The sequence below is a fragment of the Dasypus novemcinctus genome, chromosome 9 (genome assembly GCF_030445035.2).
Source record: "Dasypus novemcinctus isolate mDasNov1 chromosome 9, mDasNov1.1.hap2, whole genome shotgun sequence".
In the NCBI taxonomy this organism is placed as follows: domain Eukaryota; kingdom Metazoa; phylum Chordata; class Mammalia; order Cingulata; family Dasypodidae; genus Dasypus; species Dasypus novemcinctus.
The window spans coordinates 14,686,286-14,712,468 of NC_080681.1; the positions used below are offsets into that span (position 1 = coordinate 14,686,286).

General features: G+C 42.6%; 1 protein-coding gene across 5 annotated transcripts in view; it reads left to right on the plus strand.

The window, feature by feature from the left end:
- SORT1 (sortilin 1) overlaps positions 1 to 26,183 on the plus strand; it is a 79,639-nt gene that overhangs the window by 47,708 nt on the left and 5,748 nt on the right. For 2 of the 5 annotated variants that reach the window (XM_071217208.1, XM_071217209.1), the window contains exons 5-18: positions 1,853 to 2,017; positions 5,481 to 5,554; positions 8,290 to 8,339; positions 9,229 to 9,359; positions 12,336 to 12,480; positions 13,819 to 13,974; positions 15,670 to 15,776; positions 17,852 to 17,954; positions 18,259 to 18,427; positions 19,002 to 19,192; positions 21,036 to 21,225; positions 24,485 to 24,601; positions 25,159 to 25,267; positions 26,079 to 26,177. In XM_071217208.1, the coding sequence (XP_071073309.1) occupies positions 1,853 to 2,017; positions 5,481 to 5,554; positions 8,290 to 8,339; positions 9,229 to 9,359; positions 12,336 to 12,480; positions 13,819 to 13,974; positions 15,670 to 15,776; positions 17,852 to 17,954; positions 18,259 to 18,427; positions 19,002 to 19,192; positions 21,036 to 21,225; positions 24,485 to 24,601; positions 25,159 to 25,267; positions 26,079 to 26,177 (1,806 nt within the window). The remainder of the gene's footprint in view (positions 1 to 1,852; positions 2,018 to 5,480; positions 5,555 to 8,289; positions 8,340 to 9,228; positions 9,360 to 12,335; positions 12,481 to 13,818; positions 13,975 to 15,669; positions 15,777 to 17,851; positions 17,955 to 18,258; positions 18,428 to 19,001; positions 19,193 to 21,035; positions 21,226 to 24,484; positions 24,602 to 25,158; positions 25,268 to 26,078; positions 26,178 to 26,183) is intronic. The other 3 variants (XM_058303078.2, XM_071217210.1, XM_058303079.2) reach the window with 2 other exon arrangements.

A 26,183-nucleotide genomic window follows, 5' to 3' on the forward strand; every position in this document is an offset into this window, starting at 1 on the left:
AAGGAGAGCCGCCCAGCACAAAAGAAAGTGCAGCCTGCCCAGGAATGGTGCCGCACACACGGAGAGCTGACAAAAGAAGATGACTCAACAAAAAGAAACACAGATTCCCATGCTGCTGACGACAACAAAAGCGGACAAAGAAGCAGCAGCAAAATAGACACAGAGAACAGACAATGGGGTGGGGGTGGGGGAGAGAAATAAATAAATCTTTTTAAAAAAAAATACTTGAGGGATTTAACGGCATCCTGGGTTACATAATTTAAAGTATGCATATTACATTAGAAACAGCAAGATCAGAATGTCAAGAATCAAGGCTTGATATTGAACAAAGAAAAATCTACAGAGTTTAAAATCTCCGAAGAATTTCAATGAACACCTCAAATTTTAGAGTTCATTGCCCTTAATGAGGCTGAAGTTACTCAAGCAGAGATGAAGTCAGAAACACAGTGGATTCAGAAAGAAAATGCTCAGCTTAAGGAAAAAAAGGAGGGAAACGGACTTTGGCCCAGTGGTTAGGGCGTCCGTCTACCACATGGGAGGTCCGCGGTTCAAACCCCGGGCCTCCTTGACCCGTGTGGAGCTGGCCCATGCACAGTGCTGATGCCCGCAAGGAGTGCAGTGCCACACAGGGGTGTCCCCCGCGTAGGGGAGCCCCACGCGCAAGGAGTGCACCCATAAGGAGAGCCGCCCAGCGCGAAGGAGGGAGCAGCCTGCCGAGGAATGGTGCTGCCCACACTTCCCGTGCCACTGAAGACAACAGAAGCGGACAAAGAAACAAGACGCAGCAAAAAGACACAGAAAACAGACAACCGGGGGAGGGGAATTAAATAAATAAAATAAATCTTTAAAAAAAAGAAAAAAAAGAAAAAAAAGGAGCAGTCGCTGCAGGAAATTGAAGTCTGTAAAAAGTGCATGCAGATCGCAGTGAAGAAATTAAAAATTAGAGAAATCTCAGATTTGGAAGAAGCTCTGATTCATGGATATATTGTTGATGTGAGCTCGTTCTATACAGTTGAAATCTGCTTAATTGAAAAAATAAAACGAAAAAACTGACCAAAGCATCACAGGTATGGTGCACTAGCTCGATTCAGGATGATTGTTGTGGGGTTTTTTTAAGATTTATTTATTTACTTATTTTTACTTATCCCCCATCCCCAGATGGTTCTCTCATCTGTCTGCTCATTGTTTGCTCGCCTTCCCCAGGAGGCACCAGGAACTGAGCCCGGTATCTCCCACATAGGAGGTGATTGCCCAATGGCCTGAGCCACATCCACTTCCTGCAGGCTGTGGTGTCTGCAGGCTTGTGGCATCTGCTCGCTTAGGCAGGTGCAGCATCTGATCATCGTCTTTAGGAGGTGGCAGGATCTGAACCTGGGACCTCCCATGTGGTAGGCAGGCCCCAACTGGTAGAGCCACATCCACTTCCCAGGATGGTAGTTTTTAATGAGACTAAGACTTGAGTAGAGAGGAGTGGATGTGGCTCAAGCAGTAGAGCACCTGCTTCCCACATGGGACGTCCCATATTTGGTTCCCAGTGCCTCTTAAAAAATAAAACAAAAGCAAACAACAAGCAAAAAAAAAAAAAAAAAACCAACTCAGGGAAGCTGATATAGCTCAGTGGTTGAGCACTGCCTTCCCACGTATGATGTCCTGGATTCAATCCATGGCTCCCAGTACTCCAAAAATAGACTTGCGCAGACTGTAACTACGAATCTGTTTCTGTAATTCTTCTTACTTTTGGAGCTAAAATTTTTCTTAACTAATGTTGGATGAAAATGGTGCAGAGGTTTTCTGTGCTTTTTCTTTTAGCACTCATTATATTCTAAGTTTGATTTTTCCTCCTTTTGATCAGGTGATCTTAACAGCAGAAGTGTCTGGAGGAAGTCATGGTGGAAGAATCTTCAGATCGTCAGATTTTGCAAAGAACTTCATCCAGACAGATCTGCCTTTTCACCCTCTGACTCAGATGATGTATAGCCCACAGAATTCCGATTATCTTTTAGCCCTCAGCACTGAAGTAAGTCCAGTTCAGGGACTTGTCCTCCCTTTTGTATTTTTATAGTTTCAATATATACTCTCTTAAAAAGGGTGCTGTAAGGAATGCTTTCGTATTTGATTTCTTTCTAGTGTCTCTTTATGGCACAAAGTATATATTTTTTGCATTTTTCCTCTTTAGTAAAGTACATGATTTCTGTGTACGATCTACTCCAGGTAAGTATGATGTCCAGTGGTCATCACAGTTCTTTTAAGTGAATAGATGGGTGCTATTAGAGTAATCAACTAGAAAACAGTTTGATGTAATCATTCTCGTGCTGTAAGGGATGAGCATAAATTGTCAAACTTCTAATTTTGTTATTATTGTTCCTTTGTATGGCCAAACCACATTTTTATATTTTTTCTTTTTTGTTAGTTTTTCTATATAAAACATTTATTTCTTTCATTGACATTCATGTGTTAAATATCCAAAGTCTGAGATCCTGCATTCCCACTGCATTCCCATGCTTACCCCAGAAATCAGCATCCCTCTCTATCCTTCCTACCTATCTTCTGAAACTTTCCTGAAGGATACATTCAGCATTTCCTTTCCTAGAGGACCAGTCTCCCATATCATCGAAGTTAAAGGCCCAAACTGGCTCAGTTGTTAGGCTATGGTAATTATAATTATACTTTACTTTTATATAGTTCTCTCTCTATCTCATCTTATTTCTTTAAGTGTGGTCTACTGACCAGCCACATCAGATAGAATCACCTGGGGAGCTGGTTTAAAATGTACATTCCTAGACTCCAATCCAGATGTAGCAAATCAGTGACTTTTGGCTGGGGGGATGAGTGGGTGTGGGAAAATGGTAATTGTAGCAAGCTCCCCAGGTGAGCCTACACACTAAAATTTGAGAGCCATTGCTCTGATGACTGTTCTGGGGACAAAAACAGGATCATCAGCTCTGGGCAAGTTGGCCTGAGCCGGGGATGGGAGGGGTAGGGAGAATGAAGGGCACTGGGAGAAAGGTGTAGGCTCTGGAGCTTCTGAGGGTAGCTCTTTGGGTAGTGGAAAAACTGGAGAGTTTAGGGATGGTCATGTGTATACTTCGTCAAAATAGGCCAGAGGAGGGGGACTAGCTTGCCGGGGTAAGCTTTAGATTTTAGAGCAATAATTCCTGGAACTAATCTTCTCCCCTTTGACCACCCCAGCTTGTTACCAAGTATCTTAAGGTTATTAAAACAGCATTACCCTCAAAATCTGCTTTTATACCTGAAATTTCTTCCAATTATGGGTAAGTTTAAAATCAGGTAGAGGAGATGGATCAATTTGTATTAAAGTACAAGTGAGTGGGAGCTTAGCTGACTTAGTGGTTGGGCACCGGCTTCCCACATACAAGGTCTGGGGTTCAATCCCCAGTCCCAGTATCTAAAAAAAAAATAGAAAAAAGAAGTATAAGTTAGGGTTATCAGACCCTTTCCTGTCTTTATAAGTAGAATTAGACAAATCATAAAGTCCTGGGAGGTGAATATTACCAAGGGAGGAAAAGTTATAGAAAAAAGAATGGTGGTTGAGGGTAGGAGAAGCACTGAGGATAAATTCTGTCTGAATCAGTCACATTTACTCTCAGCTGTACTGGGAAATCTCTCTCCTACCTGCACTGTAGCTGGGCTTGATAGGCTCCTCTTGCCAATGGAATTGACGTCAGTCTTTATCTTATTAAGTCTCTGTAGGATTTTAAAATGTTTGCCTGTCCCTCTTTTTGAAACTCCGCTTGCTTGCCTTCAATGGCATAACTCCTTTTAGTTCTCCTACCTTGCTGGCCATTCTTTCTTGGTCTCTCTTTTTTTTTGTTTTTTAGGATTGATTGATTGATTTTCCCCCTTCCCCTCCTCCTGCCATGCTGTTTTTGCTGTCTGTGTCCATTCGCTGTGTGATCTTCTGTGTCTGTTTCTTTTTTTGTCTTGTCTTTTTCCTCCAGGATTCACCGAGATTCGATCTTGGGGACCTCCGATGTGGAGAGAGGTTCCCTGCCACCTGCACCTCCTCAGTTCCCGTCTCTGCTATGCTTGACTCTCCCCTTTGTCTCTCTTTTGTTGTGTCATCATCTTGCTGTGTGACTCACTTGCGCAGGCACTGGCTCACTGCGCGGGTGCTCGGCTTGCTGTGCGAGTACTGGCTCACCATGTGGGTACTCAGTGCGGGCACTAACTTGCCATGTGGGCACTCACACAGGCACTGGCTCAACGCGCAGGCACACTTGCTCTACTCTTTCACCAGGAGGCCCCAGGGATCAAACCTTGGTCCTCCCATATGGGAGGCAGAGACCCTATCACCTGAGCCATATCTGCTTCCCTCTTGGTCTCTTTCGTAAGCACTTTTTCATCCTCCCCTGGAAGGCCCACTGTTCATTTCAGTCTGAGCAGCCTCTTCTACTCTTCCATGTCTGTAGCCCTGCTCTCCTCTTAGAGCTTCACATTCCTATCTTGCTGCCTCCTGGGTATCTACCTGGATGTCCCACAGGCAACTGAGTCTAAAACCGAGCTTCTTCCCTCTCCTCTCAGACCTGTTTTTCTTTCCATATTCTTTGTGCTAGTTTATGATACCACAATGCATCCTCTCTCCTATCTGGAAACCCAGGGTGATCTACCTACACACACACCACCCTGCCCCAAGGAAAAGTCATCCAGTTCTACTGATTCTAGCTCCTAAATTCTTTCTGAGTCTATTCCTTACTGCCAAAGTCTAGAGTCTCACTAACTTTTACAGAATTAATGCGGCATCTCTTCATTGCTTTTCCTGCTTCTACTTTTGACCTTTCAAAATGCACCTTAACCATTCTCATCTAAATACTCCACCTAAAAAAGGAAAACTGACCATGGCATTGGAGGAAGACTGTCCTTGAGCTGGCCCTCACCACTCTCCTAGCATCAGTTCCTCCTGTCCTCCCCTTGGACTCTGTGCTCTATTATGTCCACTGACTCTTAGCTTCCTACATAACTGCTGTATTTTAACACCTCATCTCCCCATGCACTTACACTTGGTTACACTGCTCATCATTTAAGACTCAGGCCAGCTGTCTTCTGAGGAAACTCTCTGATGCAATGCCTGCCTTTCCCCATTCCTACCACAGGCCATGTTTCTGTAATATACACTGTACTGAACTTCCCTCTTTTTACCTACACTCCTTGTTAGACTGTGAGCTCCTTGAGAGCAGAGAATATGTCTTAGTCATCTTTGTATCCCCAGTGCAATGTCTTTTACAGTGCCTGGCACATAGTAGTAGGCACTTAATGTTTAAAGCCTTTGTTATTCTGAACTTCCAAGATCCCAAAGGGGCTTGAATAAACTGTGTGTGTGTCTGTGGAGCCCAGGCTGCTCGTATAGAACTTCAGTGTGTGTTTTTACTGTCTTGAATGATTGGATATGAATTATTAAAGGTCATACAAGCAGCTGCACAGGATAAAGCTGGAATTTTGATAAGTCATTTATAATCTTTCAGAATGGCCTGTGGGTGTCCAAGAATTTTGGGGGAAAATGGGAAGAAATCCACAAAGCAGTATGTTTGGCCAAATGGTAAGTAACAGAAGACCCCATCTGTGCAGAGCCCTAAACCCCTCCTGAGAGTGCTGCCAAAAGACATAGGAATAAATTTTCGAGCACGAACTATGTGCCAGGTACTCTGCAGGGTGCCGTAAGGGATACCAGAGAGGGGTATGACACAGACCTTGACCGGGAGGAACTTCTAATTCTGCTGGGGAAAATCTCACTAAATGTTAGAATATAAAGTATAAAACAAGGCACATGACCAAGTAGCTGGTGCCTGCAAAAAGTTTACTCTCCATAAATGATGACATCAATTGGGATATCATAAAATACAGCTTTAATTCGGGGACTTACATGCATCTCTGTGCGCAGATTTATACTCCCACATCTGGAGATCCATTTCAGTTATGTGGAATGGAGTAAGGAATCAGAAAGAAAGCCCAAAGAGCTTCAGACTGCTGTGCTCCCAAGCTTATTCCTTTCTCTCGATGGGAACCCTTCTTCCCCACTTTTGAACGTCTGTAACAAAGGGAGCTCTTACTTGGGAGTCAAGTCACCTTTGTTCTAACCCAGCTCTACTGCTAGTGAGTGACTTAAATTCTCTAGACTTTAGGTTTTTACCTTCTGTGAAAGGAGATTTGTTTGGGGAATTTGAGAGCCTATTTTAGAGTCCCTTTCTTCTTTTGATTAATTTCAGCAAATTTGTTAATCTGGCTTCCCAGTTGAAAGCAGATTGCTGGAAGAGGTGGGATATGTGACTACTAATGACTAACACATGACAGCATTAGCATTGACAGCCTGAGAGTTAGGAGGAGGCTGGAAAACTATTTAAAACAGGCAAAAACTTAGAGTATATAACGGTATGAAATTATTTAGTACTGGATCAAGAAAGTACACATACTTCCGTAACTTCTAATGGGAACATGTATTATAGTTTGATATACTTGATGTTCATGTTAGTGACTTACAGTCCCAAGAAAGAGTTTAATATTTGATATACTTTAGTGAAATTTTTTTAAAAGTTTAATATAGATTTGAAATATAGCTATCAAAGTTAATTAAAATGTAAACCTTGTTATTTAAAATGGAGTATTTTTAAAAATGCTGATTAGATGAGATTTTTACAGCACAACTGTGGTACACATTTGCTTTCATTTTTTATAGTATTATAAATTTTTGCACTTGGTATCTTACACGATTTGTCAGGGAGAAAGTAATTTTTTTTTTTTTTTTTTTTTTTTTTTAAAGATTTATTTATTTATTTAAATCCCCCCCTCCCCTGGTTGTCTGTTCTTGGTGTCTATTTGCTGCGTCTTGTTTCTTTGTCCGCTTCTGTTGTCGTCAGCGGCACGGGAAGTGTGGGCGGCGCCATTCCTGGGCAGGCTGCTCTTTCTTTTCACGCTGGGCGGCTCTCCTCACGGGCACACTCCTTGCGCGTGGGGCTCCCCCACGCGGGGGACACCCTTGCGTGGCACGGCACTCCTTGCGCGCATCAGCACTGCGCATGGCCAGCTCCACACGGGTCAAGGAGGTCCGGGGTTTGAACCGCGGACCTCCCATATGGTAGACGGACGCCCTAACCACTGGGCCAAAGTCCGTTTCCCGAGAAAGTAATTTTTAAGATGACTAAGTTGACAAATTGTTTTGTTCCTGATGGATCTAAAATATACAGAATGTTTCCAGTAAGACTACAGTCATTTTGATCATTAAAACTAATCTTTAACAATAAAATTTTATTTTTAAATGGTATAGTTTGTATCCTCTGCAAGGTTTTCTGTTTTTGTAATGAGTGTCTTTGTTTAGTGTCTAAATATAAGATAACTGTATCTTTGTTCACTAAGAAATTACAGCCCAAAATTCTAAAATGATCATGCTGATTTCCAGCAACTGTTGCTGGTGGTAATCTATAAATGCTATCCCAATCTGAATCTAGTTCCCTGCAAACTTTCTTTACAAGCTACAGTTTAAATAATTCAACCTCTGACCTAGTTGTCTACTCGAGATGAAAGAGCTAAATTATTTAGTTCATACAATGCATTGAACTAGGTTCTGAGGGGAAACAACAAAGCATAAAACTTAGTTCCCACTCTGAAGAAGCAAATAGGGTAGTAGGAAGATAAAGCATAGACTATACAATTAAAATAACAAATTAGGAGACAAATGAGTGCCACATGGCTGGTGCAGAGGATTTCTCAACCTCAGCCCTGCTCTCTTCATTGTGGGGAGCTGGCCTCTGCATTGCAGACTGGTTACCAGCATACCTACCTCTACCCACTAATGCTAGTCACACCCCACCGCCAAGTTGTGACAACCAAAATTGCTCCTGGTTGAGAATCACTGCCCTAGAAGTTTGCAGCACTGAAGCCTTCCAGTTGGAGTGACAGGGAAAGCTTCATGGAAGAGCTAGATTTTAAGCTGGAGCCTACAGCTTGAGAGGACAAGATTTGCTTCCATGAGAGAAAAGCATTTTAGGGAGGAAAGTGTGAGCAGAAAACGCAGATTTGGAGGGTGTAAGTAGACCGGTTTGACCGGCCGGAGGAGTTTACATAAAGAAGTAGTGGACTGTGAAAACCACGTGGGGCCAGGCTGTGGGAAACCTTTACTGTTCAGATAGTGAACGAATCAGGTATGTAACATCTGAGCGGGCTTTCAGCTAGAACCGGTGCCTGAAGTTTGTTAGACTTGCTTGGGGCTTTGGACTGAGGTGACTGTGGTCTGTTAGCAGTCTTGAACCGTTTCTTTTCCCTGTCTTTGCCTCATTGTAGGGGATCAGAAAACACCATCTTCTTTACCACCTATGTGAATGGCTCCTGCAGTAAGTATATCTTAGTCCCAGAAAAGAGTGTCCTGGTTTCCATTCATGGTAGAATATTTTGAGTTATGAGAGACAGAAATATAAAATATCCTCCCATTCTTCTGGAATTTTAATAGCCAAAGATAGCGGTTAAAGATTTTTTAAATCTTGAAAGTACAACCAAACTACTGCACTGTGTTCCAGATAACCTTGTCAAATAAAGGTATAGGTAGGCTCTACCTAGAGACAGTATACTTAATTTAGCAGAGCATTTACATAAAGCAAATATTAGGCCACAGACAACAACAGATTTAAGCGCATGGTGATTTCTACAAAAGAGCATGGATTCTCTTTGTTGTTGGTGGAAGCACTTGGCTTCCCTGTCAGTGGCACAGTTTCACAGCAGAAGCACAATCTTTCATTTATTAATTTCACAACTATTTGAGCACCCATTCGATGTTAAAATATTATTCTAGGGTTGGAGAGAACAAGAGACCCAAGGCTTGCTCTCATGGAGCTTGAATTCAAGTAGAGGTGTCATATGATAAACACGAAGGTCAAAACTCAAACAAGACAACTTAAAATGCAATAAATAATTTCCAACTGGAACATGAAGAAAGGAAAGCAATATGGCAATATGCTGTGGCCATGATGCTTTTATGCAGCACTGTACTGGAATGAAGTAAACTGCCTTTCTTCCCAGTGTAAAACCTTACATGTATAAAATAAAACACAAATGCAAATTCCCTATATATAAAGCCTTTTTACATTTATTTTGTCACTTGATCAATATACATAGGATTAAAATCCTTTAGCTGTAAAATTAAGAACAATCCTAAAACACCTATTTGGTTAGAACTGGAGGCTCACCAGTAAATGAAATGTTAATTAATATTTTGTCTTGTTTAAGAAGCTGACCTTGGAGCACTGGAATTATGGAGAACTTCAGACTTGGGAAAAAGCTTCAAAACTATCGGTGTGAAAATCTACTCATTTGGTCTTGGGGGACGTTTCCTTTTTGCTTCTGTGATGGCTGATAAGGTAGGTAGTTGTCTCTTCTCTTCGGGTGCTGATATTTCTGTGAATATGCCTCATGTAGAAGAATTTACCATTTAGTACTGACAGTTTCTTGTCTCTTTGCAACATTTAATATCCCTTTAAGTTGTAGGAGTGATTCTTTTTATAGAAGGCTGATTGGCTCTTCTCGGCTACTCTCTTTTTACTTTGGCCTGCTGTCATCACCATAATTCTGGTATCTTTTTGAAGGTATATAAACCCAGTGTTTGGACATTGCCCACACACGGATATCTGAAAAATCAAACTACTTGCTTGTTATCCAATAATAGCACAAATAGGTCACATTAACTGAGTACCTACTAAGTGGTAGGTACTAATCTAGGTCTTAGAAATATAGCAGTGAACAAAACAGGTAAATTTTCTGCCCTCAGGACTTATATTAAGTGGGGGGAGAGATGCTAAATAAATAAATATGATATAATATATTAAAGCCATGGAGAAATCTAAAGCAGAGTAAGGAATTAGGGAGTGAGAGGAGTAGTAGCCATACTGTTATAAAAAGGGTTGTTTGGATGGGCTCTCTGAGACCAGAATGAAGTGGAAGTGTAAGCAACATGGTTGCCTGGGAGAAGAGCGGCCTGAAGAAATGGCAAGTGCAAAGTGTGTTCATGTATTGAAGAAAAGGGAGAGGAGCAGTGTGGCTGGAGCACAGAGAAGGGTTATCTGACATGAGGTTTGAGAGAGAGCCAGGGACTGGATCATAGAGGACATTTTTATAGGTCATGATTAAGACCTTGGCTTTTTTTCTTCGTGTGTTAGGAAGCTGTGAAAAGGTTGTGAACAAGGAATGGCGTGGCTTGGCTTCTTTTTTTGGCAGAATAGGTGTGTAGACTAGCCTGATGGGGTAAGAATGGAAGTGGCCTGAGCAGCTGGGAGGCTCATATATTAGTCCACCTGAGAGAGACGGTAGCTTGGAGCAGGCTGTTAGCAGCAGGTAAGGGAGAAGTGGTGAGATGTATTTTTTCGAACAGTTGCCAATAGGATGTGCTGATGGATTAGATGTGAATTGTATGAGAGAGGAACCAAAGATACCTTTTATCTTCAGCCTGAGCACCTGGGCGAATAGTAGTACCATATACTGAGATGGCAAAGACTGCAGGAGGACCAGGTTTGTGTGAAGAAAATCAAGAATCAGTTTTGGATATGAGATGCATGCCTACTAGACAGCTAAAAAAAATGTCAAGAAAGCATTTAGGCATATGAGTCTCTCAAAAGTATATGGTGTGTGAAGCTATGTGACTAGGTGTTATCGTCTAGAGGAATGAAATGGGGTACAAAAGGACTGCAAGCCCTGGGGTGCTTAAACTCTTCAGGAGAGTCCCCCAGAGAAGATGGAGGGAAGGGACCAGAGAGGTGGGAGGAATCTGGACAGTGTGGTGAAGACAGTGTTTCAAGGAGGAAGTGATCAGCTGAGATGCTGTTAGGTGAGGTCTGAGAATTATCCATTGGATTGGGCACACTGGAGACTGTTGGTGATCTAGACAAAAGCAGTTTGACTGGAGAAATGAGGTTAAAGGACCTATTGGGGTCAATTCAGAAAGAATTAGAGATGGGAAAATAAGCACAGTAAGTACAGATCACGTCCTCGAGCAATTTTTTAATAATCCTTTCAACAACCATGTAAGCTAGTACCATTCTCTCAATTTTATAGATTAGGAAACTGAGTAACTTGCCCAGGGTCACCCAGTGGTCAAACTATGTTGGAAATCAGACTGATTCCAGAGGCAGCCTTTTAAACACTTTGCTATACTCCTGCTGTCTACAAAATTAAAATTCTACTATGGGCTTTTGAACTATAGTTTCTACCTTTAACAATAAGAATGAGATTCAAAATAATTGAACATCTAGGTATACTTGTCACTGAAATTTACAGTCTATTTTAAAATTAGTAAGCCTTGGGACTAATTCTCATCTTGGCTAACTGTCTAGTAGCTATTTTAAGCTGTTTATGAAAGAGTTAATGGTCTTATTAGCAGTCCTTTTAACAGCTAAATACCCCCTGATGGTTTCCTTATAGAAATTTCTGACTCCCCTTGGCCGCTTCCTAGCACACACATGTTTTCTTCATTATGGTTATTCTGAGAGACTGCCTTAGATAGGAGCATGCCACATCTTGACTCCCCTTATGATCCCCCAAGTATGGTTTTCATCTCCAATTTCTAGACCCCTAACTATCTAATTTTTTGGATAATGCAGGACTACCTCAAAGGGACTAAACTTTTGTATAACAATAACCATTTTAGGGAAACGGACTTTGGCCCAGTGGTTAGGGCGTCCGTCTACCATATGGGAGGTCCGCGGTTCAAACCCCGGGCCTCCTTGACCCGTGTGGAGCTGGCCCATGCGCAGTGCTGATGCGCGCAAGGAGTGCCGTGCCACGCAAGGGTGTCCCCCGCGTGGGGGAGCCCCCACGCGCAAGGAGTGCGCCCGTGAGGAAAAGCCGCCCAGCGTGAAAAGAAAGAGCAGCCTGCCCAGGAATGGCGCCGCCCACACTTCCTGTGCTGCTGACGACAACAGAAGCGGACAAAGAAACAAGACCCAGCAAATAGACACCAAGAACAGACAACCAGGGGAGGGGGGGAAATTAAATAAATAAATAAATAAATCTTTAAAAAAAAAAAAAAAAAAAAAAAAAATAACCATTTTAAAAATCATCTGATCAGACATATGAGATTGGCTTTAAGGCCAAGTTAATGATGGTCCCATCAAACCCAGAGCTCTACTGGAAGAAATTGGAATGTCAGAGTTTGGGAGGATTATATTTTAAGGGCCATATTAGAGTGAAGAAGCCAATGAGAAAGCCAAGGTAGGCTTACAATAGAGTGCATTGTTTCAATGCCTGGAACTTTGCTAGAGGTTATAAGAATAATGTCCTTATCCATGTCCTTGCATATGACATCTTGGTGGGGAATTACAAGATAAATACTGCATTTGCTCCAGGATAGCACGAGAAGGATCCACGTGTCAACAGATCAAGGTGATACTTGGGGCATGGCCCAGCTCCCCTCTGTGGGGCAGGAGCAGTTCTATTCCATTCTGGCAGCTAATGATGACATGGTGTTCATGCATGTGGATGAGCCTGGAGGTAAGCGCTTTGTAGTGGCCCACCCTTGCATGAATAGAGATTTAAGCTTTGAATTGCTTTCCTTCCTACGTAACAATTTTTCCTCTTACTCCTATGAATTTATTAGTGTCTTACTGAATACCCTATCTTAAAGATAATTCGTAGCCTCCATTAAAAAGGCTACTTGTTTTGACATTTTAATATAGTTTGCATGTATGTTCAGTTCTTCTAGAGCAGTGCTATTCAAAAAATGATGGGTGGACTATACTTAAATTTACACACTGATAAGGACAGAAATAAATTGAGAGCAACATTTAAAAACAATTATGGTAATTTCACAAAAGTAATTTTATGCCTTTTGAATCTGTAACTTAAACATTAAGGCTTACATTTTATGTCTGCTCTATTTCATTTTTCTAGTAATTAATTTTTATTTTATTGTATGAAAGTAAAGCATCAGGAAGCGGACTTGGCCCAGTGGTTAGGGTGTCCGTCTACCACATGGGAGGTCTGCGGTTCAAACCCTGGGCCTCCTTGACCTGTGTGGAGCTGGCCCACATTCAGTGCTGATGCACGCAAGGAGTGCCCTGCCACGCAGGGGTGTCCCCACGTAGCGGAGCCCCATGCACAAGGAGTGTGCCCCATAAGGAGAGCTGCCCAGGAATGGCACCACACACACGGAGAGCTGTCCCCACGTAGGGGAGCCCCACACGCAAGGAGTGTGCCCCCTAAGGAGAGCCACCCAGCGCGAAAGAAAGTACAGCCTGCCCAGGAATGGCACCGCACACACGGAGAGCTGACACAAGATGACACAACAAAAAGAAACACAGATTCCCATGCCACTGACAACAGAAGTGGACAAAGAAGAACACGCAGCAAAATAGACACAGAGAACACACAACTGGGGCAGGGGTGGGGAAGGAAGGAGAAATAAATCTTAAAAAAGAAAGAGAAAAAAGAAAGAGCATCATTTTGTGACATTTTGGAAAGTAAAAAAAATTGATCCTTCACCACTGATAGCTTGACAAACAATGGTATAGAATATAAAGATTTTGGATGCCTAAGATGAATCTAAGTACAGTACCTCTGCCACCAAATATATCTGGGGAAAGCTTTTCCATAACATCTGATTAATTTATTCAAAAAACTAAGCACCTACCATATGCCAGACACTAAACTGGGCATGAGGATTAAAGATGTGCATGACGATCTTGAGGATCAAACTCTGATTAGTTCTCAGGTGTGTGTCTGCATCATACAGAGAGACAATTTGCTAGTGTATATGCAGTCATGTGTATGGTTGGACTGTTGTTTTTCTCTCTATTCTTTCCCAAGGCTGAGTGTGTTTGCCTATTTCAGATACTGGATTTGGCACAATTTTTACCTCAGATGATCGAGGCATTGTCTATTCTAAGTCCTTGGACCGACATCTCTACACTACCACAGGCGGAGAGACAGACTTCACCAATGTGACCTCCCTCCGCGGAGTCTACATCACAAGTGTGCTCTCGGAAGGTGAGTCTTGTTACAGCTCTCCTTCTGCCCTGCCCTCCAGCTGCACTCGGGAGTTGAGGCTTTCCAGGAGATTGATGGTCCTGTCACCCAGAAATGTTGCTTGTCTGGCAGAGAAGGCTACCCATGCAAATTCTGGCTCCCTGTGCTAAATAAATTATGGTGAACTAGGACTAGACAGAGTAAAGCAACAGCAGGTAGAAAGGAAGATTTTTTTGGATTCCGTGTTGTTTCTAGGATTAGTCTTCTCTGTTGGGAGTTCAGACCTACAGGAATGAGCCTGCGTTTGAACCAATTCCTGCCTTTCTCCTTGAACAGGACACAGCAGTAGCCAGCCCATATTCTTTTTGTGTTCCAGGCGAGGTTCTACCAAGTTCACCTTTTCTGAGGCCCAATTGTACAAAGAATCTCAAAGTTGCATTAGGTATTTGATGTTGTGGTAGGAGGTGGGGGTTGCAGTCTGCAATGGCCTGCAAGGTCCCAAGCAGTATGGCCTCATTTCCTCCCTGTGCTCACCTCCAGCTTTTCTCTCCTTCACTCACTCTGCTCCAGATACACTGGCCCCTTGCCTTTCCTTAAACACTGTAGGTGAACACACGCCAGGCGTTAGGATTTGTACCAGCTGTCCCCTCTTTTTCCCCAGATGTCCACAAGGCTGACACTTCCTCCTTTGAGACTTTGCTCATATGTCACTTTTTCAACGAGACCTGTTCTGACTATCCTTTTTAAAATTCCAGGCTGCCCTCCCCCTTCACCCCACACAACTTCCAGTGCCCCTTTTAACTGGGCATGTTTTTCCCCACAGCATTTATTTCTAACATACTATATAATTTACTTATTTACTATGTCTGAAGAATGCATATTTCACCAAAATTTTTGTCTGTTTTGGTCATTGATATATTCCCAAAGGTTTAGAACAATTTCTCATAGTAATCACTCAAATATTTATTGAATAACTCAATTTTCCTATTTCCTTCATTTACTTTCTTATTTTTCTTTGGAAAGCTCTAAATTTAAACCAGTGACAGTTTATATCATTGAGAATAGAGAATGGGGAAGAGATGAGGGGAAAAAAAAAAGAAAAGCTGTAAGAGGGATAGGGTACAGGGCAGTGGAAAGACAACAGTTAAGAATTATTACTTGAGATTTATGCACACACAACATTCAACTCTTGAGATGCCTGAAACAAGTCAGGTGTCCTAGCACTGTCTGAATAAGGATTAGGATCCTTCCCATGGTAGATTTTGCCTCCAAGGCAAGCAGATAAAGGAAAAGGATGGACGTCATGTTCATGTTAGAAAGCAGATAAATGGTCCTTTTTCCCAGAAGTATCAGTTCTAGTTGATTTCTGGAATCAGTTGGATCCTAATTGGATAGGAAACCTTCTTAATATATCCTATTTAGAGTTTAAAATCTCTTGGAAGCCTTTTTTCTTTCCTGATTGATTCATATTGGATACTCAGCTTTGAAAGGTGAGTAACTACATTTTCCCCTTGCAATTCAGTAACTAAATTGCAATGCTGCTCAATTACATACACTGAGCTGTTTTGTTGGGGTTTTAGGCTTATGGAACTCCAGGGCTATAATGCTGTTATAAAGTCTCAGTAAAGTGAGAATTATGTAGTGTTAAACTGAATTTATTCAGATGCTTCTGGTGTATCAGACTATCAGACTTAATATCATTCTTTTCCTATTCAGATAATTCCATCCAGACTATGATAACTTTTGACCAAGGAGGAAGGTGGAAGCACCTGAGGAAGCCTGAAAATAGTGAATGTGATGCCACAGCAAAAAACAAGAATGAGGTTTGTTTATTTGCCACAGCAAAAAACAAAAATGAGGATATATTTGTCATATATCCTTTCAGCAAACAGCTCTTCTGTTCTGCTCTTACCAGTGTCCAGGATTTTGAATAATGGTGCTTTGTACTTAATTAGGGTCCACAGCTTAAGATGGAAAGTTTGGAATTAAGACTAATTGAGGGAAGTAGATGTGGCTCAAGCAATTGAGCTCCCGTCTACCATATAGGAGGTCCAGGGTTCGATGCCCAGTGCTTCCTCATGAAGGCACACTGGCCTGTGTAGCAAGCTGGCCCACACGGAATGCTGGCTTGCATGGAGTACTGCCCTGCACAGGAGTGCTGCTCTGTGCAGGAGTGCTCGCCCACAGGGAGAGCTGGTGCAGCAAGATGACACAACAAAAAGAAATAGGAGAAACAATAAGAGATGCAGATCAGGTTGCTGAGGTGGCGCAAGAGAATGATCGCCTCTCTTCCACTCCGGGAGGTCCCAGCATCAGTTCCCGGAGCTGCGTAATGAGGATACAAGCAGACACAGAAGAACACACAGCGAATGGACACAGAGAGCAGACAATAGAGGGAGGGGGGGAAGTAAATAAATAAATATTAAAAAAAAAAAAAAGTAATTGAATTAACTTAGAATTTTGGAAATAGAAACTACAAAGAAAGGCCAAAATACTGTATTATTTACATTTTAAAGAAAAATAAAACTGAGAGGTAACAATTTGTGTTTTGCTGTGAGCTGCTGAGTGAAAACAGAATGGACAGATGGGCTGATGATTGGAAAGGGGTCAGCTTGGCAGCTCTGTGGGCCCTTAGAGATCCCACCAAGAGCCGCAGAGCAGCCAGGCAGCAGCAATGCAGAACCGTGCTGGTCGGAAACAAGTTGACGAGGACTCAGCCCTCTTCTGCCTGAGCGCCCCACTGCGGAAGGGTGTGATGGTGATCTGCTTAGCACAGGTGGAAGCAGGAGCAGACCCCCAAGGAGATACTGGGGACTAGACATGGAAAGGAGTTACTCCAGGAGATCCTAGGAATTCCAGGAATAACAAGTCTTGACAGGCAAGAAAAAAGGAAAAGAAAAACAAGATTATTGTCTTCTCTCTTGCAGAATTGGAGAGGAACTTGAGGGAGTTTTGGGGAGTTTTCTTCAAAAAATGACAGGGCTGGTAGTTCCTGAGCTCTCCTTGGCATACTTGTTGCTTGTGTCAGCACTTGCCTTCCGAGGCTGGGTTTTTGGTTTTGCTTCAAGAACCTCAGGCAGTGTGAAAGAAAGTATACCTATACCACCCCAGCACTCTCTCCCCTCCATATACTTGTCAGTGCTGTTGATTCTGTCTTTACCTGCTCCCTCTTTTCCACCCCTGTGCCTGGCCCTCTCCCTTGCTCTCCGCCTGCAGACAGTTGGCGCCTCTGACCTGGTGAATGAAGGGCCTCGCCTGCCTGCCTCTCTCTGTCTCTTCGTTGTCATTGTCCACTTTATCACTGACTGCCCTTTGTTGTAACCCCCTGCCATTCCCTCAACACCCTGCATACACGCCTGCCTCTGTGCCTTGCTCGTATCGTTTCTGAGGGAAACTGTGCCTGTCTGCCCCACCCCTGACCATCCATCAGTAGAAATACTAACCATCCTTAGTGCCCATCTTCAGATGAAACTATACTCCTCTTCTTTTCATTAACCATTTGTTTGAGCCTCTTTTAAAAGTACTTTCATTCTGCTTTATACCTCAACTAGTTTCTGAGATTTGTTTCTTAAAGACAGAACTGGGTCTTATTTCCAGTCACTACAGCATCTTGTGTAGTGTCTGGCATACACTACATGTTCCTCAAGTTTATTTGGGTGGAATCACACTTTAAACATTGGTCAGAAGCTTTGGTGTAATGCAGGAATAAAACAAACTACAGCAGATTATGCCTGAGAAAAGAATTGCATAATTTGCTCCCAACTATACTCATGCTTCTCAGAATCAAGAGTACCTCACTGAGGTTCGGCTTAAGTTCAGAGCTTTACTAGAAGGCTCTGTGAGAAGGATGACTAAAAGGCACCTTTGGTGTTAAGCTGAGCCGTTTTTCTTTTCACAGTGCAGCCTTCATATTCATGCCTCCTACAGCATCTCCCAGAAGCTCAATGTTCCAATGGCCCCACTGTCTGAGCCTAACGCTGTCGGCATAGTCATTGCTCATGGTAAGACGCTCATCTACTCCCCACCACATGGAGGAGAAGTGGCTGAGCTCCCTGTGGATGGCCTTCCCACTTCTGTGGGAGAATTTATTGCAATGGTAATAACAGTACTTGGTGTTTTTAATAGATCCCCCTCAGTGAGAGCAACATCACTTCTCCCCTTTCCAAACCTTCTGTAGCTTCTTTTCTGTGACAAGAGGCTTCATAGGAAATAATCAGAATAAATTCATTCAAAATTGCTCTCTCACGGTAAGCCTCTCTGCCGCATAGCCAGTTTGTGATGATGACATGATGGGTTGTGTTGCAGGTAGCGTGGGGGATGCCATCTCCGTGATGGTCCCAGATGTGTACATATCAGATGATGGGGGTTACTCCTGGGCGAAGATGTTGGAAGGACCCCACTATTACACCATCCTGGATTCTGGAGGCATCATTGTGGCCATTGAGCACAGCAGCCATCCTATCAATGTGATGAAGTAAGCGTGAACTCGGCTCCACCCACACTGTGGTCATAGAGGTTTCCAGTTTCTTGGAGGGGAGTTGCAGACCCCAGTTCAGATTTTGCTCTCTACAAAACTGTAGGGAAGGTTCTTGAAGGGATTGTGTTTAGACAACTCCAATTAAATGGCTTTGCTTTTTTAGTCAGACACCCTCTCACTAACATATTATATCACTTTTTAAAAATACTCTTCTTTCTCTCCACAAAAGTGTCATAGAACTGTTCAAGCACCCGGGATTAGAAATGACTTCGTAAAGTAACAAGTTCTTACAGGATAATTATTGATTTAGAAGTCCATTCTTACCTGGCTCACTACCCTCTCTTTCCTTTGAAAGAATTTTTTTTTAAGATATTTATTTCCAGACTCACTCTGAATGATCCCTTTTCCCTATCCTGTTAGCTTTAGGCATTAAAATTTATTGTAGTTGTTAGCAAGCCCTCACCTTAAGATGAGGGATTTTCTCTGGTTTAGGATCACACGGCTGGGGTGGCTTCCTGGTGTCCCAGAATTGTGATCCTCTGTCAAAATCTTTCTCTGATTGTGGTTTCAGGTTCTCCACAGATGAAGGTCAGTGCTGGCAAACCTACACGTTCACAAGGGAGCCCATCTACTTCACCGGCCTAGCTTCAGAACCTGGAGCTAAGTCCATGAACATCAGCATTTGGGGTTTCACAGAATCTTTCCTGACCCGCCAGTGGGTCTCCTATACCATCGATTTTAAAGATATCCTTGAAAGGAACTGTGAGTGTCTCCTCTGGCCTTTTCTACAATTTATTTTCCTAAATAACCAATCTGGATTAATTTCTTTTAGCTGGAATAAACAAATGCTTATGAAAGGGGACTGAATAAAGTTCCATGTAGGTAATCCAGTAATGGAATGGTATCGGAGAAGCATATTCTCAGTGGAGTAGCACTGGTTAGTAAGAAATATAATGAAGGACACCTGTGTAATTTAAAATTTTCATTAACAACATTAAAAAATACAAAGAAAGTTGAAATTAATTTAAATTTAATTATTTCAGTAAGTCCAAAATATTATCTCAACATGTAAGCAATATTAAAAATTATTGAGACATTTTACATTCTTTTTTTCAGACTAAGTCTTCAAAATCCAGTGTATATTTTACATTTATAGTGACTCTCAATTTGGACCAGCACATGTGGCTAAGACTACCACATAGGACATCATAGCTTGCACTGTTAGAAAGATCTCCATTTATTTTTTTCTGCTTATAAGAATAGTGCATGCTTGTATTTGCCTAAAATAATTTCAGAACATTTTGGGGTTTTTACTCCAGATTAGGGAAATACAGTGGAACTAGAAAGAGAAAACTTTTGAGGAAACTGTGTTGCAAAGAGCATCTAATGGGTTGTGTCACATGTTGACATGTTGAGTAAAGATATTTTCATGCAAAGGGTTTTGGCTTGAATGTCAATCACAGTGTGAAGTCCACACTGTTTCAGCATTCTGGAGCTTCAAACTGGAAGACATGTCAAAGGCCCAGAAAATGGCTTCAGGAAATGCCCCTGATACAAAGATGCTGACATTGTGATGAAAAATATGGAAGATTAAAGAAACAACTGGAGAAAAAGTGACCGCCTTGTGACCTGTAGTGACATGCTAGCATAATACAAGAAAAGTCTTAAAGTTTCAAGACACTCTAGCTGAAGTTTGGTATTATTAGGCTGTGGTATGGTCCATTTCTTCAGAATGTTTGCTCATTGACTCCTGGAGGAGGAAGAAGCTCTCAGTTTGGACCTTACTTTTTTACAAGATGTTTAAATGTGATTTAATTCATGAGAGTTATTGTTATCTAAATTCATTAAATAGGCTATGAAGAAGCAGCTGGCTTATAAGTTTTTCCCCTCAGCAGACAATTCTACACTTCTAAAATTTAACCCATTGTCATTAGAAGATCTGTTAAGAACCTGCTCTTTAACACGCTCTGTATTGGTCTTCCTATCCCAAAGCATAAAAACCTAATCCAAAGTCTTGAGGTCATGTAGCCTTTGCATTGTTTTTCCAGGAGTGGATGATAGAAACTGTTATCATCAATGATCTGCCTTTGAGAGCCAGTCCACTAGAGTTAGAAGTCTAGAAAGAGAATGTGTTCCCTTCTATTTAAAGCAAACTGACCCATAGTGAAATTGAACCCATGCTCTTGGCTAATTGCTCTCTTGTCCTAAATAAGAAGCTTCCTGACCCTGAGTGGAAAACCCTCTGTTGCTTACCTCTGACAGCTGCTGCTGATGGTGGGCATGGGTGTCCACAACCTATGGACAGCAGCCTTTTAGTGCGGAAGAAACCGTAGAGGTCTTCTGTTCAGCTCCCCATAACCCACCAAACAAACCTTTCTAGCGTTCAAATGGATGGTGAGATGGAAAGAATCCTCTCTTGACCTGAGACAGTGTCAGTTGCTAGTAGCCTCCAGACTAATTTAACTTTGCAGTTCCAAAATGAAACACTCGGTTGAGTCAGACATTCCCACTTTCACTCTCCTTGCTCTTCCTGTAGCCTGGCAGCTGTCTCACGTGGGAGGGTTCTTTGCCATGCAGTTTCCTGAACAGCCTGTCTGTCCTTTAGGTGAAGAGAAGGACTATACCATATGGTTGGCTCACTCCACAGACCCTGGAGATTATGAAGATGGCTGTATTTTAGGCTATAAAGAACAGTACCTACGGCTACGCAAGTCGTCCGTCTGTCAGAATGGTCGAGAGTATGTTGTGACCAAGCAGCCGTCCATCTGCCTCTGTTCCCTGGAGGACTTCCTCTGGTATCAGCATTCCTCAAATCCCATTTCTCAGCGCCTTTCCCTTGTTGGATGAGGTGAAACACAGTTGTGTTATAGGGCTGAAAAATAAATCCTTATGTCCCATTTCTTCCCCAAACAAGTGCTGCTGCTTACCTTTTTACAGGCAAGCAGACTGAGGCACAGAGCAAGGGAACAAAGGTTGTTAATCACTGGACAGGTAATATTGTCATGATGCACAGTTAGTTATTGGGCAGAACCAGTAACAAACCCCAGGAATCCTGACTTGGCAAAGGTAGTAAGGAGAAAGTATATTTAAGAAAGAAGAAAAGGAAACAAAAAATCCATAGAAAATGAACAGAAGCACCAAGAAAAGTGGTACAGGAACAAATAGGAAATTGGACTTTAGAGAACAGCCTAGAAGCTTGAGTTCAGCAGATGTAATACTAAGGTTTAAGGTCTTCGTCTTCTGCAAGACTAGGGGCAGAGAGAGTGTTATTGTGTCCTGAGACAAGAGTCTGTTTATGGTCCATACCTCCCTTAGAGTTTAGATGCCCTCAAGGTGGACCTCCTAGAGTTCAGGACTCTCCAGGCTTAAGGAATTGTTAATTGACTGGAGAAGGGTTAGAAGATTATACGAGGGCAAGGGAGCCCCTACGGAGCTTAAGTGAGGTCATTTTAGGGCTTCACATCACAGGTAATAATCTTATGGAACTCGTTACCTGCAAAAGATACTGACACAAGGTAAAAGTGCATCCTAAAGGATTTGAATAAAGAAGGCAGGCAGATAACAGTTCTCCCACGTCATGTTCTCTTAAATGAGAGTTGACAGCAGAATACAGGTCTGAGTAAACCATAGGTCTGCCCAGTATGGTCCCTTCCATGTAGCTTGTGTCTTTATGTAGAATGGTCAAGAGTTCTCTATTTCCTATTTCCACAGGAAAAAATATCACTCAGATCACCTTTCCTTTTACTATAGGGCCAGGGGCTGTTAATATTATAAAATTGTGAAGGGTTTTCTCCCATCCTTTATTCCGTGTGTGCTAGGCTCTTAATTACCCAAGCTTTGGCTCTTTTCCAAAATGCCATGCTTCTGCAGCGCTCCATGCCAGCACACAGATGCTGTTTCTTCTGCCTGTAAAGTCTTTCTGCATTCCCTGCTTGACCCCCAAGCTTGGTGAAATACTACTTGTTCTTTAATGCTTAGCTTACTCCCCAGCTTTCCTTCATCTGGGCCCTTACAACATCCCTATCATAGCACTGTTAAGTTTTAACTATTGTTTATAGGTTTGGTTCCACTATTAAACTCTAAACTCCTTGAGGTCATATTACATTCGAAAATAGTATAGTAGTAACGATAGCAGCTAACATTTACTGAACACTAACTCTGCACCAGGAGCTGTCCCAAGCAATTTATATTTAACCTCACCACAGCCTTTTGAAATAGGAACTATCGTCATTTCCATTTTACAAAAGAAAAAAACTAAGGTACAGAGAGGTTATGACCAACTTGCCCATAGTCACCCAGCCGGGAAGCAGCTGAGCTGGGATGGGAAGCTGGCTGTGCAGCTCCTGCGCTCTCACACTGTGTCACACATGCTTGATGCATGTGCTTTGGGAGGGGACAACGTGCTTTCCCTGAAATTTTGGATTGAATACCTAAAATTTTTACCAGTAATTTCTACCTGCTGTCAGAGGGGTGGTGTGTTCTCCATCTTTTGTTCTTCCTACCCTCTCCCCTATGTATATCTCAGAAAAATCTTCAAGCTCAAGCAACAACTGTATAGTCACCAAATATTCATTGACTATTTTCTATGCAGAGTTAAAGCAAGTGGGGTAATGGAAAGTTTGTTATAGACTCTGCCCTTGTAAGACATGTACGTACTTATGATGCAAAACAGAAGGTGGTCAGTGCCATGAGGAATAGAGAAGGGAGCGAATATTCCAGCTAGAGGTGGCGCAAGGTTACATTGAGGAGGTAGCATTTAAGCTGAGCCTTGAGCGGTAGGATTTGATTGTACAGATGTGAGAAGAGGCAGGTCGTTAAAGCCTATGGATTGGTGTGAGCATAAATACCCACCAACCACCAGCACGATCAGAGAAGGGTATGCTGGAAGGAAGTCAGAGGAGTCAGGACAGGGAGATTGGGTAAGATGGGTGAAGGTGCCCAGGCTAAACTGTCAGCCTAAACCATGGGGAGGAAGAGCAGTGTCAAGGTCAAGCACATGGAAATGGTGAGGAGGAGCTGGCATAGAGGAGAAAATGGGATGTTTTGAATGTTGTTTTTTCATTTGAGGTTCTATCAGCATATTTAAGTGGCAGTATTCAGCAAGTATTTGAAATATAGGATTAGTGCTCAAGAGAGGTAGAATCTGAAGGTTTCAGTTGCACCTGCACATGATTGGAGTTACTAAGGGAGAGCAGATAGAGAATGGAAGGCAGTAAATTATAGAACCTTGAAAAAGGTCTACTTTCTGGGTTAGGAAGAGAGAAGAGCAAGCAGTGACCAGAAACAGGCGAGTGCAGCTTTTCCAGTGCCAAGGCAGGTAGGGGCACAATTGATGGCTATGTCAGATATTACAGGTCAGGTGATCAAGAGGAACGAGACCAGAGAGGGCTCCAGTGGGTTTTCTGACTAGTGAGCCTGGGGGAGCCTCAGGCATTGATTTTCAAAGTTGCAGTAGGGGTGGAAGCCAAAATGAATGGAATAAAAAAGTAAATGAGTAAAGTAGAACAAGCATATAAGGGGTGTCCATGTTAGGGGTCTCCCTCTTCTCAGAGTAAGAGGCGAGGACCATCTGAGAAGCTAGGAGGGACAGAAGTGGGGAAGGCAGAGTTTGCCATAAACCCCAAGGGTAACAAAATAATGAATTATTCAGCAGTAAATTAAAGAATTGCTGAGTCTCCTAGAGTTTAGATCCACTACTGTTGCCATTGCTTTTCCTTGGCCTCTGTGTGTTCATTCCAGGGTCCCCATCCCTCTGCAGACTGCATGCAGCATCTTCCCTGAACCTGAGCAACTGGGCTTGCCTTGGGGCTTCTAGCTAGTGATTCCTAAGCCCATCGGGCACCATCTCTAAGCTTTTTCCCACCAGTAAAGTTTTTTCCAGGGCTGTTTTCCTAAAGGCTCTTCTTCAGCCATGTCACTGGGCCTTCCTGAGCTGCCTTCTGGCAATCCAAGACTGGAATATTAACAATTCGCTGTCCCCATGTAAATCTTCATGGTTAGCCACTTCTGTCTTTCAGCAACTTTGAAAGGTATTTTATTTACTGTCTCTTGCAGTGATTTTGGCTACTTCCGTCCAGACAATGACTCAAACTGTGTGGAACAGCCAGAACTGAAGGGTCATGACCTAGAGTTTTGCCTATATGGAAGAGAAGAGCAGCTGACAACAAATGGGTAAGATACCTTTTTCTCCATTATCAGGACAAATGAGTCATCATCGTTCAAAGTGAAAAGCAGCACTCTCTGCACAGATCTGAGCAAATATTTTAGAGTATTCAGAAAGGCACTGTCTGCCAGAAGCTTCTGTGATGATGGAAATGTTCTATAATCTGGTGAGTCCAGTAGGGTAGCCAGTGGCCACATGTAGCTATTGACATTTGAAATATGGCTAGTGTAACAGAGGAATTGAATTTTTAACTTTAATTTTAATTTAAATTTAAATAGCTAGTACAGCTCATAAAATTTTCTGCCTCTCCCACTTGTTAAATGCTTTCCCTAGGGTCACAATTCTTTTGCACAGTTTCTTAAGGCAGAAAGTACAGGCATGTCCCTGATGGTGAAACCAGGGCCACCAAGTGTGCTCAGACCTAAAACGACACAAAATGTCCTCAAAACATCCCTCTGAGACATCTCCCCAGTCCTCAAAGACAGTGTAAGGACAAGAAGCTTTTCTGCAGCTTTTTATCAAGAAATAGGCAAGAATCTCTTAACAAGTCTTCTCTGCCTTCTAGGTATCGGAAAATTCCAGGAGACAAATGCCAAGGTGGGGTGAATCCAGTTCGGGAACTAAAAGACTTGAAAAAGAAATGCACAAGTAACTTTTTGAGTCCAGAAAAGCAGGTATGTTGAAGTTGATCTGGTTTAGGTACAAATGGGATTTCATGTTGTGCCAGGAAAAGCCCAAGTTACAGCATCAAAGAATTTTTTTGCTGAATACAAAGTGACCGGTCTACCTCTCGCCGGCTTCCCTTTGCACAGGAAATTATTAAGATGAAGGATGGGTCATAGTGATAAGCTCGTTCTGAAAACTCCTTTTTCCTGGAAATAAAATGGTATTCTATAAAATGGGCCATGTCCCCAAAGCATAGAGCTGAGGACATCTCTGAGGCTCAGTCATTTAGGAAAAAGACTCAAGAAGTTTGGCTTTAAAGGACTTTGGCCTAGAGTTTTGCATGTGTGGGAGAGAAGAGTGCTGGGCAATAGGTAGAGTGGGTCTTTGTGCCAAGTCATGGAAAGTATATGCAGAATGAAAAACTGAACTATGGTAATAATGGGCTGGCTTTGATTTAGAAGCAAGTTGTGGGGCTGATTACAAATCTGTAGTGTTGAACTATCTGGCCAGAATTTGGGGATATGGTAAAAAGGAAACCTCTCCATAAAGGAGCACTGGACCAGCACTGTGATGTGGGGCAATAAACTTTGGGCCTCTGTTTCCTAATTTGCACGGGGTGCCTCAGTTGGACAATCTCCAGTCCCCTCCTTTCTAACATTCTAAAGAGTAAGGGACTGACAAGGTTTGGGATTAAGAAGGCAATGGGAGATGAGTGTGTAGATGTGTGTATTTGTAAGGGGGCAAGACCCCCCTTCTCTGTACCCCGTGCCCTGACTCCTGATGGCTGTCCTCAGAGTGTTTGTGTATCTGATTGCACAGGACTCCCGCCCACAGGGACACAACTTGTCCCAGAATCTAGCTCCGCCTCCTCTTGGATACATTGCAAACACACACTCCCTATCTCCCACCCAGAAGCAGGTAGGT